The sequence below is a fragment of the Mirounga leonina genome, unplaced genomic scaffold, assembly GCF_011800145.1.
Source record: "Mirounga leonina isolate KUSES-001 unplaced genomic scaffold, KU_Mleo_1.0 Mir_169, whole genome shotgun sequence".
In the NCBI taxonomy this organism is placed as follows: domain Eukaryota; kingdom Metazoa; phylum Chordata; class Mammalia; order Carnivora; family Phocidae; genus Mirounga; species Mirounga leonina.
Window position 1 is genome coordinate 21,531,036 of NW_023270431.1, and position 10,269 is coordinate 21,541,304.

General features: G+C 39.0%; 2 protein-coding genes across 2 annotated transcripts in view; both read right to left on the reverse strand.

Annotated features, from left to right (window-relative positions):
- The window catches only part of IMPG2 (interphotoreceptor matrix proteoglycan 2), a 233,472-nt gene that overhangs the window by 24,881 nt on the left and 198,322 nt on the right, over window positions 1-10,269 (reverse strand). The gene's annotated exons all lie outside the window — the stretch shown is intronic.
- On the reverse strand, window positions 2,340-3,409 carry LOC118017382 (malate dehydrogenase, mitochondrial-like). Its single transcript, XM_035015289.1, has one exon. It carries the CDS (start codon window positions 3,223-3,225, stop codon window positions 2,533-2,535), a length of 693 nt encoding a protein of 230 aa, XP_034871180.1. The 5' UTR covers window positions 3,226-3,409; the 3' UTR covers window positions 2,340-2,532.

A 10,269-nucleotide genomic window follows, 5' to 3' on the forward strand; every position in this document is an offset into this window, starting at 1 on the left:
CAATCAGACAACAAAAAGAAATAAAAGGCATCCAAATTGGCAAAGAAGAAGTCAAACTCTCACTCTTTGCAGATGATATGATACTTTATGTGGAAAACCCCGAAGACTCCACCCCAAAACTGCTAGAACTCATACAAGAATTCAGTAAAGTGGCAGGATATAAAATCAATGCACAGAAGTCAGTGGCATTCCTATACACCAACAACAAGACAGAAGAAAGAGAAATTAAGGAGTCGATCCCATTTACAATTGCACCCAAAACCATAAGATACCTAGGAATGAATCTAACCAAAGAGGCAAAGGATCTGTACTCAGAAAACTATAAAATACTCATGAAAGAAATTGAGGAAGACACAAAGAAATGGAGAAACGTTCCATGCTCATGGATTGGAAGAACAAATATTGTGAAGATGTCAATGCTACCTAAAGCAATCTACACATTCAATGCAATCCCCATCAAAGTACCATCCACTTTTTTCAAAGAAATGGAACAAATAATCCTAAAATGTGTATGGAACGAGAAAAGACCCCGCATAGCCAGAGGAATGTTGAAAAAGAAAAGCAAAGCTGGCGGCATCAGAATTCTGGACTTCCAGCTCTATTACAAAGCTGTCATCATCAAGACAGTATGGTACTGGCACAAAAACAGGCACATAGATCAATGGAACAGGATAGAGAGCCCAGAAATGGACCCTCAACTCTATGGTCAACTAATCTTCGACAAAGCAGGAAAGAATGTCCAATGGACAAAAGACAGTCTCTTCAACAAATGGTGTTGGGAAAATTGGATAGCCACATGCAGAAGAATGAAACTGGACCAGTTCCTTACACCACACACAAAAATAGACTCCAAATGGTTGAAAGACCTCAATGTGAGACAGGAGTCCATCAAAATCCTAAAGGAGAACACAGGCAGCAACCTCTTCGACCTCAGCCGCAGCAACTTCTTCCTAGAAACATCGCCAAAGGCAAGGGAAGCAAAGGCAAAAATGAACTATTGGGACTTCATCAAGATAAAAAGCTTTTGCAAAGCAAAGGAAACAGTCAACAAAACCAAAAGACAACCGAAAGAATGGGAGAAGATATTTGCAAATGACATATCAGATAAGGACTGGTATCCAAAATATATAAAGAACTCATCAAACTCAACAACCAAAGAACAAAGAATCCAATCAAGAAATGGGCAGAAGACATGAACAGACATTTTCCCAAAGAAGACATCCAAATGGCCAACAGACACATGAAAAAGTGCTCAATATTGCTCGGCATCAGGGAAATCCAAATCAAAACCTCAATGAGATACCACCTCACACCAGTCAGAATGGCTAAAATTAACAAGTCAGGAAACGACAGATGTTGGCGGGGATGCGGAGAAAGGGGAACCCTCCTACACTGTTGGTGGGAATGCAAGCTGGTGCAGCCACTCTGGAAAACCGTATGGAGATTCCTCAAAAAGTTGAAAATAGAGCTACCATATGATCCAGCAATTGCACTACTGGGTATTTACCCCAAAGATACAAAAGTAGGGATCTGAAAGGGTACATACGTGCACCCCAATGTTTATAGCAGCAATGTCCACAGTAGCAAACTGTGGAAAGAGCCCAGATGTCCATCAACAGATGAATGGATAAAGAAGATGTGGTATATATATACAATGGAATATTATGTAGCCATCAAAAGGAATGAGATCTTGCCATTTGCAACGACGTGGATGGAACTGGAGGGTATTATGTTGAGTGAAATAAGTCAAACAGAGAAAGACATGTATCATATGACCTCACTGATATGAGGAATTCTTAATCGCAGGAAACAAACTGAGGGTTGCTGGAGTGGGGGGTGGGGTGGGAGGGATGGGGTGACTGGGTGATAGACACTGGGAGGGTATGTGCTCTGGTAAGTGCTGTGAATTGTGCAAGACTGTTGAATCTCAGATCTGTACCTCTGAAACAAATAATGCAATATATGTTAAGAAAAAAAAAAAGAAGAAGAAGAAGGTAGCAGGAGGGGAAGAATGAAGGGGGGGAAATCGGAGGGGTAGACGAACCATGAGAGACGATAGACTTTGAAAAACAAACTGAGGGTTCTAGAGGGGAGGGGATTGGGAGGATGGTTTAGCCTGGTGATGGGTATTGAGGAGGGCACATTCTGCATGGAGCACTGGGTGTTATGCACAAACAATGAATCATGGAATACTACATCTAAAACTAATGATGCAATGTATGGGGATAATATAAGAATAAAAAAATTAAAAAAAAAAAAAAGAAATATACCTTAACTAATTTAGAAGAATAAAAATCATATAATGCCTGCTCTTAGAAAACAATGGAATTAAACTAGAATTTTTTTTTTTAAAGAAAATCAAAGCCTGCTTTTATTGATGCACCCCAGACAGACCGGCGATTTGGGCGGGATGGCGACGCTAACATGACCCTCGTGGTTAACACAACTCAAACGCGGGGGGCAGGAGATGGCTTTACAGGGACATGATGCCTTTATAAGTTAGGGAAACGGACTGCTCGCTGGCTGCGCCTCTCATTTCATGTTTTTCATGAACTCCTCTTCCTTCTTGATGGAGGCCTTCAGCTCGGGGATGGCTTCCGCTATCATCTCTCCGAAAGGGGAGATCTTGCCAATGCCTAGATTCTTCTCAATGCCCTTTTCCCCCAGCAGTAACGGGGTGGAGAAATAGGCACAGTCTGCTTCTTGGGACTTAACGAAGGAACGCTCCACAGCTCCTTCCTTTCCGTTCATCACATCCACAAGGGAGAAGACAAACTGAGCTCTGGTGTATGCCACGGACAGGGTGGCCGAGCCTGCTCCAGCTTTGGCCTTCACCACCTCTGTGCTGGCTTCCTGGATCTGCCCAGTGATGGCTGTTAGCTGGGCCTGGGGAAGGTCCACCTTGGGAGTGCACTGCGAGATCAGGGGGATGATGGTCTTCCCAGCATGGCCGCCAATGACAGGAACATTGACTCGAGCGGGATCCAAACCCTTGAGTTCCGCAATGAAAGTGTTGGCTCTGACAACGTCCAGGGTCATCACCCCGAAGATTTTATTGGGGTTGTAGACTCCATGTTTCTTGAAAACTTCCGTTGCGATTGGGATGGTGGAGTTCACCGGATTGGAAATGATGCAGATCATGGCCTCGGGGCAGTGCTGGGCGCAGGCAGCAGACAAGGTGGCCACAATGGAGGCATTCGTGTTAAACAGGTCATCCCGGGTCATGCCTGGTTTTCTCGGGACTCCTGCTGGAATAACCACCACATCGCAGCCTTTCAGGCAATCCGGCAGCTGCTCAGGTCCGAGGTAGCCTTTCACGGTTGCCCTGGTCTCGATGTGGCTCAGATCGGCAGCCACTTTGGGCGTATGAGCAATGTCGTAGAGGGTCAGAGCGGCTCATCAAGGGACTGTTCTTGAGGAGAAGCGCAAGGGGCTGCCTGATTCCCTTAAAATGCATAAAGATTAAGCAACATAGTTCTAAATAACACATGAATCAAAGGAGAAATCTCAAAAAAAATTTAAATATTTTGAGCTAAATGAAAATGAAAACACAATTTAATATTTATAGAATGCAGCAAAAGCAGTACCTAGAAATTTATAGCATTCAATGCATATATGAGAATAGAAGAACCTTCTAAACTCAATAATCCAAGCTTCCACCTTAAAAATAATTACAAGAGCAAATTAAATCCAAAGTAAAAAGAAGAAAAGAAGTAAGAATTAGAGCAGAAGTAAATAAAATTGAAAACAGGAAATCAAGAGAGAAAAATCAATAAAAGCAAAAGTTGGTTCTTTGAAAAGATCAATTAATTGACAAACCTGACACCAGGCTAAGAAAAAAAGAGAGGACACAAATTACTAATATCAGAAATGAATGAGGGGACATCACTATATATCATACGAACATTAAAAGAATAATAAAGGGATAGTATGAACAACTCTATGTCCACAACCTAGGTGAAATGGGCCATAATTTGCCAAAACTCAGACAAGAAGAAATAAACAATCTTAATAGGCCTATATCTATCAAAGAAATTGAATCAATAATTAATAACTTCCCAAAACAGAAAACACCAGGCTGAGATGGGCTCACTGGTAAATTCTAATAAATATTTAAGGAAGAAATTATATCAATTCTCTATAATCTCTTTCAGAGGAAAAAAAAAAAAAAACAGAGGAAATACTTTCTAACTTAATGATTATTTCTCCTTAACAAACAAACAAAAAAAACCAGAATTCAGAAGACCTGAAAACAAAGCACATGGTTTTCCAGGGCCTGGGGATAATGACATTGAATCTAGGGAGAAAGAAATGCAATGGGGGCCAACCTCCGGATAGATATATATATATATAGATATATATAGATATAGATATATATAGATATAAAGGTTCTAATAATGTAGGCAATATTTATTGATTATAAACTTTTAGAGATAATCAAACACAGAAAATTTGGAAGTGGTTGCAGATCAAAAGTAACTGAAGACTATAATAAAGACAGAGGGAAGGGATATTCTCATTTTACAAAGAGGAGATCAAGAAATAATATAAAGAGTTAAAGGACAAAAAACATGCTTAGATAGGTTAAAGAAACAAAAATAAAAGAATTAAAGCTACAAATATAAATATCAGAACATCAGAAGAGGAAGGGTAAAGAATCAAAGGATTCATCTTTTATATTGGGAGTCAGTAGACATGAAGTTGCTAGATCAATAAATAAATTCAAGTATTAGTACATTATCTACAATTTTTTAAGTGACCACCAGGAGAACAAAATACAGTTAAAGTGTATTTCCTCTGAGAATGGAAGTGCAGGTGGGAAAAGGAGAAGCAGAAAACTATTGCTTCTCAGAAGTTGTTCTCTATTGATGTGATGCCACATACTTGAATTAGTTTCTTTAAAAGGAGTTGATTAGGAACTTTACAACTCATTGGATTGGTGGCAAAGGAAAAGGAATGAAGGCTGACCTTGTTTGAGCCCAAATAATTGGGAAAGTGGGGACGCCTGGGTGGCCCAGTCGGTTAAGCGTCTGCCTTCGGCTCAGGTCATGATCCCAGGGTCCTGGGATCGAGTCCCACGTTGGGCTTCTTGCTCAGTGGGGAGTCTGCTTCTTCCTCTGCCTGCTGCTTCCCCTGCTTGTGCTCTCTCTCTCTCACAAATAAATAAAATCTTATTAAAAATTAAATAATAATAATAATTGGGAAAGTGAAAAACCCAAGACAGGCAATTGGTAACTGGTCTGAGGGAGGAGGATAAGGACACTGGGAAATACACAGTTAAGTAAGTGAATATAATCTGAGGTAAAATATGAACTTGAGAGGCATTTACATAAATCTAAGAAGTGAACTGATACCAACAAAAGTTTGAAAACAAAAAGAAAGAAAAAAAATTTTGAATCATCCCAGTTAAACTTGGAGCACCTGCGGAGAAGGTGCAGCGAGGGGAAAAAGAGAGAAAAATATCATTGTGTAATGGGGTCCAAGGAATGAGAAAGTTCACCAAAATGTGTTCACAATTATAAACCCAGACTCATCAATTATAATAAAAAGAGAAGAAAGTACAAAGGTGCATGTGGCATTCACAGATAAAACGCAAAATAGGCACATGGAAATTGAAAGCTGATCCGTGGCTTTCCTCACTATTTATAATTGCCTCTTTACCAACATAATTGGAAAAAATACTGCTATTTATGATTTTAACCACAGAACACATGTAAAAAAACGTTCTGCCAACTCTATTCTATTCTAAATCTTACTCATCCATTGTGACCTACTCCAAAAACATGTCATTAGGGAGAAAGAATACATGCAATCACAAAAAGCTTAAAGCCAATTTTTCTTCAAACTCAGCAATGTGACCTTTGGGAATTACATCAGACAGCATTGTTATGAAAGCAATTTGGCAATATTCACATTTTGCTTATTTGTAAATGAAACTTTGTGCATTGTTCACCTTGGATCTCCAGAGAGAAGGCATGCAATTACAAGTGTCGTGGAGTTAGTATTAAAAGAATGCTTACTAGGGGAAAGATCTCAAGTTACAATCTAAAGTTTGAAGGAAAGGTACATTTGCAAAGGAAACCAATGGGCCCTATGCATAAATTATAAACAGATATATTTTTGTTTCTCAGTGATAGTATCAAAACCTCCCCATTTGCTTCATCAAACTAAGCTGCTTCAGTTTAAAACTCTGCCATGCTCATCCCCCTCCAGCTATTGTCTTCTTTCTTCTCTCTATAATGGTCACACATATTCAGAGATGCTTCAAGTGATCTTCATTTTCATACTTCCAACTTTTCCAATTTTTTTCCATCACTCTGTGCAAGAAGCTCTTGCTAAAGTCAAGACTGTGATGTTTCAGTGCTCTTCTTCTTTCGTCTGTTAGGCTACATTCAATATCTTGAATCAGTTCCTTCATTCTTGAAACACTTTCTTTCCCTTGTTTTCAAGATACAGCTCTCTTTCTGTCCTCCTTGCAGGAACATAATCATCTACCGGGTTTCAATTACCCATTTATAAGCCCAATACTGTAAAAGCTCACTCATATGTACAAATATCTCCTCAACACTTACACTTGAATGCCTGGGGCATCTCAATCAATCTCATGATATTTATATCTGAACCTGATTTTTTTTGTTTCCTATCTCAATGAATAGACTCACAATCAAAATATGCAAGCCAACAAAACTTGAAATTGTCTTTGATACCTCCTATATTCAATTCATCATTGATTTGTTCTCTAAATGTCTCTTGAATCCATATGACTCTCTGTGTCTGCTATCACCCACTAGTCCAGGCTGCCTGTTACCTGAACTATGGCACAAGCCTTCTAAGAGGACTTTCTGCATTCACTAAGACTCCTTCCAAAATATTTTTCCCTATTGCAGGCAAAGTCACTTTAACAAATCATAAATCTGATCTTGCACAAACCCTAATTCTACCAACCTCATCCCTAAACACCTTCAATGTTTTCTCTTTGTTCCTAGGCTGCAGATCGAAGTCTTTAGCATGGTCTACCAGCCTCAGCATGGTCTGGTCCCTGTCTATTCCTTCAGGCTCACTTCACACAACTCTCCTCTCTCTCACTAATTAAGCTCTGCCAACTGACATTGTAATTCTTCAAACAGGTCATGCCGCCTCATTCCCACCCTACTTTAGTGCCTTTGCAAATGTCTTCCCCTCCCCAGGCCTGTTCACCCAGTTACCTACTGATTCTTCAGCTTTCCTCAACCTTTATAGAAAAGTGTTCCTTGACTTCCAAAGCTAGGTTAGGTTCTTTTCTTATCTGCTCCTTTAGGCTGTTTCTTTCTTTCAGAGCATTTATCTCAGTTTGTAATTGCACCTTCAATCATGCAGTTATTTTATGAATGCCATTCTTGAGCATTAGTCTGTGAGCTCCATGAAGTCAGGAGCCACATCATTTTTGCTTGCCATCCTATCTCCAGATTCTAGCTATATTCTATAATCTGGTTGGTACTCAATAAATGAATAAATAAATGAATAAACAGCATATTTGGTTTAAAAATAAGCATATGGCTCATAAGTCACTTCCTCATGACAATTCATACCTAATTTTCCCTATTTTTTTAGCTTAAATATGTTGGGTTTTTTTCCTTACGCATCTATGGTCATAAAGATTGCTGACAAAACTGAAATGTTACAGTCCTTATGAAATATTATCTTAATTTCAGATCAACAGAGAATAGTAAAGACATGAATACAGATTTTTTCATACCAAATAATTTTAGATAATGCCAAATAGATCCTAGACTAAGGGCCTGTTAATGCCCTTAGATAATACCGAAGAGCTAGACCAAGGGCCTGTTTGGATGACCTTCAGAGACATGTGGATAATTTTACTGGTCCTTGTTCTGGTTCTACTTCATAGAATTCAGGCAAGTATTTGGGATCAGATCTTTTTAGCCTGGGATGGAAGGAGGGATAAAAACTTTTTCCCTCCTTCTGCATTCTCTCAATTGACCTGTCGTGGTGGTTCTTTGTTGTTATTATTTTGCTACTTAATGTTATTCTCCCTTGAACAAAAAGATACTTGTGGGGTATCACTGGTGCTTGGTCCCTGCCTAGGACTGAGTGGAACACAAGTGCCCCAAACTGACCTTTCCCATGCCCGGGATCCCACAAGGAGTGATGGGCAATAGTAATTGCTGAATGGGGCAGAGAAGCAAGTAGCTGAGAACCCATTATGGTGATGCAGGCAAGGAAGGGAGGTCAAAGCTCCAAGCCCCCAGTGCAAGTTCCATTCTGCTATCAGACTTTACTTATACAACACAAATTCAAAGATAAATTATTAAGAATTTGGGGATGGTAATAACCGAGCATTAAACTCCAAGTACAGAGTGCCCTTTGGAGTATAGGTGCCGTGCAGCTCCATGGTCACACAGCCATGAAGCTGACCTTGTCCAGATGAGATGGTCTGTAGCCTAATTCAACATTATAAATTAGGTTGTCACACAAAGGGGAGAGTAATGCTCCCAGACAGTACAGTGGATCCTCACACAATCAAACATTACCATCTGCAGTTGTATGCTCACTGGTGCTTTCTGTCACGGGACAAGATTTGTGCCTTCTTTGGCAAATGTTGTTAATCTCTGCTGAGGAGTCTAACTGTACTAACTTCATTTTGTATCACTAGGACAAGTGCATCTTGTGTAATTTACCTAAGTGGTGTTAATGCCTAGTACTTCCTCAAGTTCAACAGACAGGCAGCCAAGAACCCATTTATTTAAGAATTCATTTAGAGCACATGCTCTCTTAGGGCAGGAATGATCATCTTCTGATCTATAGCAATTTACAGTACTTTGGTAAGTTGGTGCTCAGTAAGTGCTTCTTCAGTTGAGATAATAACCCCATACTGTTCTTCAAGTTACTGTTTCTAAAATAAAAGTCAACTTTTTAAGATGTAGCTAGAATTTTCAAACAAATCAATCCCTTTGGTGTGTGTGTGTTTGCGTGTGTACACACACACACACACACACACACAGTCTTAATTCCATACATTTGTTCTCACAAATTCAATGTGGCTTATCAGGACCAATCCAACAAATAAACAGATTGAAAATTCACACACAGAGAAAGGGGAACCCTCCTACACTGTTGGTGGGACTGCAAGCTGGTGCAGCCACTCTGGAAAACAGTATGGAGGTTCCTCAAAAAGTTGAAAATAGAGCTACCCTATGACCCAGCAATTGCACTACTGGGTATTGACCCCAAAGATACAAATGTAATGATCCGAAGGGGCACATGCACCCCAATGTTTATAGCAGCAATGTCAACAATAGCCAAACTATGGAAAGAGCCTAGATGTCCATCAACAGATGAATGGATAAAGAAGATGTAGGGTGTGTGTGTGTGTGTGTGTGTGTGTAATGGAATATTATGCAGCCATCAAAAAGAATGAACTCTTGCCATTTGCAATGACATGGATGGATCTAGAGGGTATTATGCTAAGCAAAATAAGTCAATCAGAGAAAGACAAGTATCATTTGATCTCACTGATATGAGGAATTTGAGAAACAACACAGAGGATCATAGGGAAAGGGAAGGAAAAATGAAACAAGATGAAACCAGAGAGGGAGACAAATCATAAAAGACTCTTAATCTCAGGAAATAAACTGAGGGTTGCTGGAGTGGAGGGGGGTGGGAGGGAATGGGTGACTGGGTGATGGACTTTAGGGAGGGTATGTGCTATGGTGAGGACTGTGAATTATGTAAGACTGATAAATCACACACCTGTACCCATGAAACAAATAATACATTATATGTTAATTAAAAAGAAAAGAAAATTTGCACAAAGTTACTGTCTTAACCAAAAGCTAATCTATTTCAAGGAAGCCCTAGTTAAAATGCAAAAAACGAACAAAAAACCTAAAACAAAATTTACAAGTATTTAAATAATGTGGAGAAGAACTTGAGCTTATGTTATAATTAAATGTAAAATCAAGAAGAAACAATATAATACTTGCAAATCTTCAAAATAAGAATGTACTTACATAAAGTAACAAGACTGAAAGGAAATATTACCCAATGATATTAATATTTAAATCTTGGTATTTAAGATTATGAGGGATTCAGGGCATTTTTCTATTTAGTTTGTGTATTTATTAAAATTTTTCTCCCACAGTGAGCATATGTTCATTTTATAATCAGAAAAAAATGTATGAAAAGCAAATCTTTGGAAAAAATAACTTTAATTATTAAACAATAATTATTTAAACAATAGTTAATAGATACTTTTTAATAACAGAAGTT

Excerpts from the sequence above, each read along its gene's own strand:
- LOC118017382 (XM_035015289.1), bottom strand. The coding sequence starts at position 3,225 with ATGACCCGGGATGACCTGTTTAACACGAATGCCTCCATTGTGGCCACC.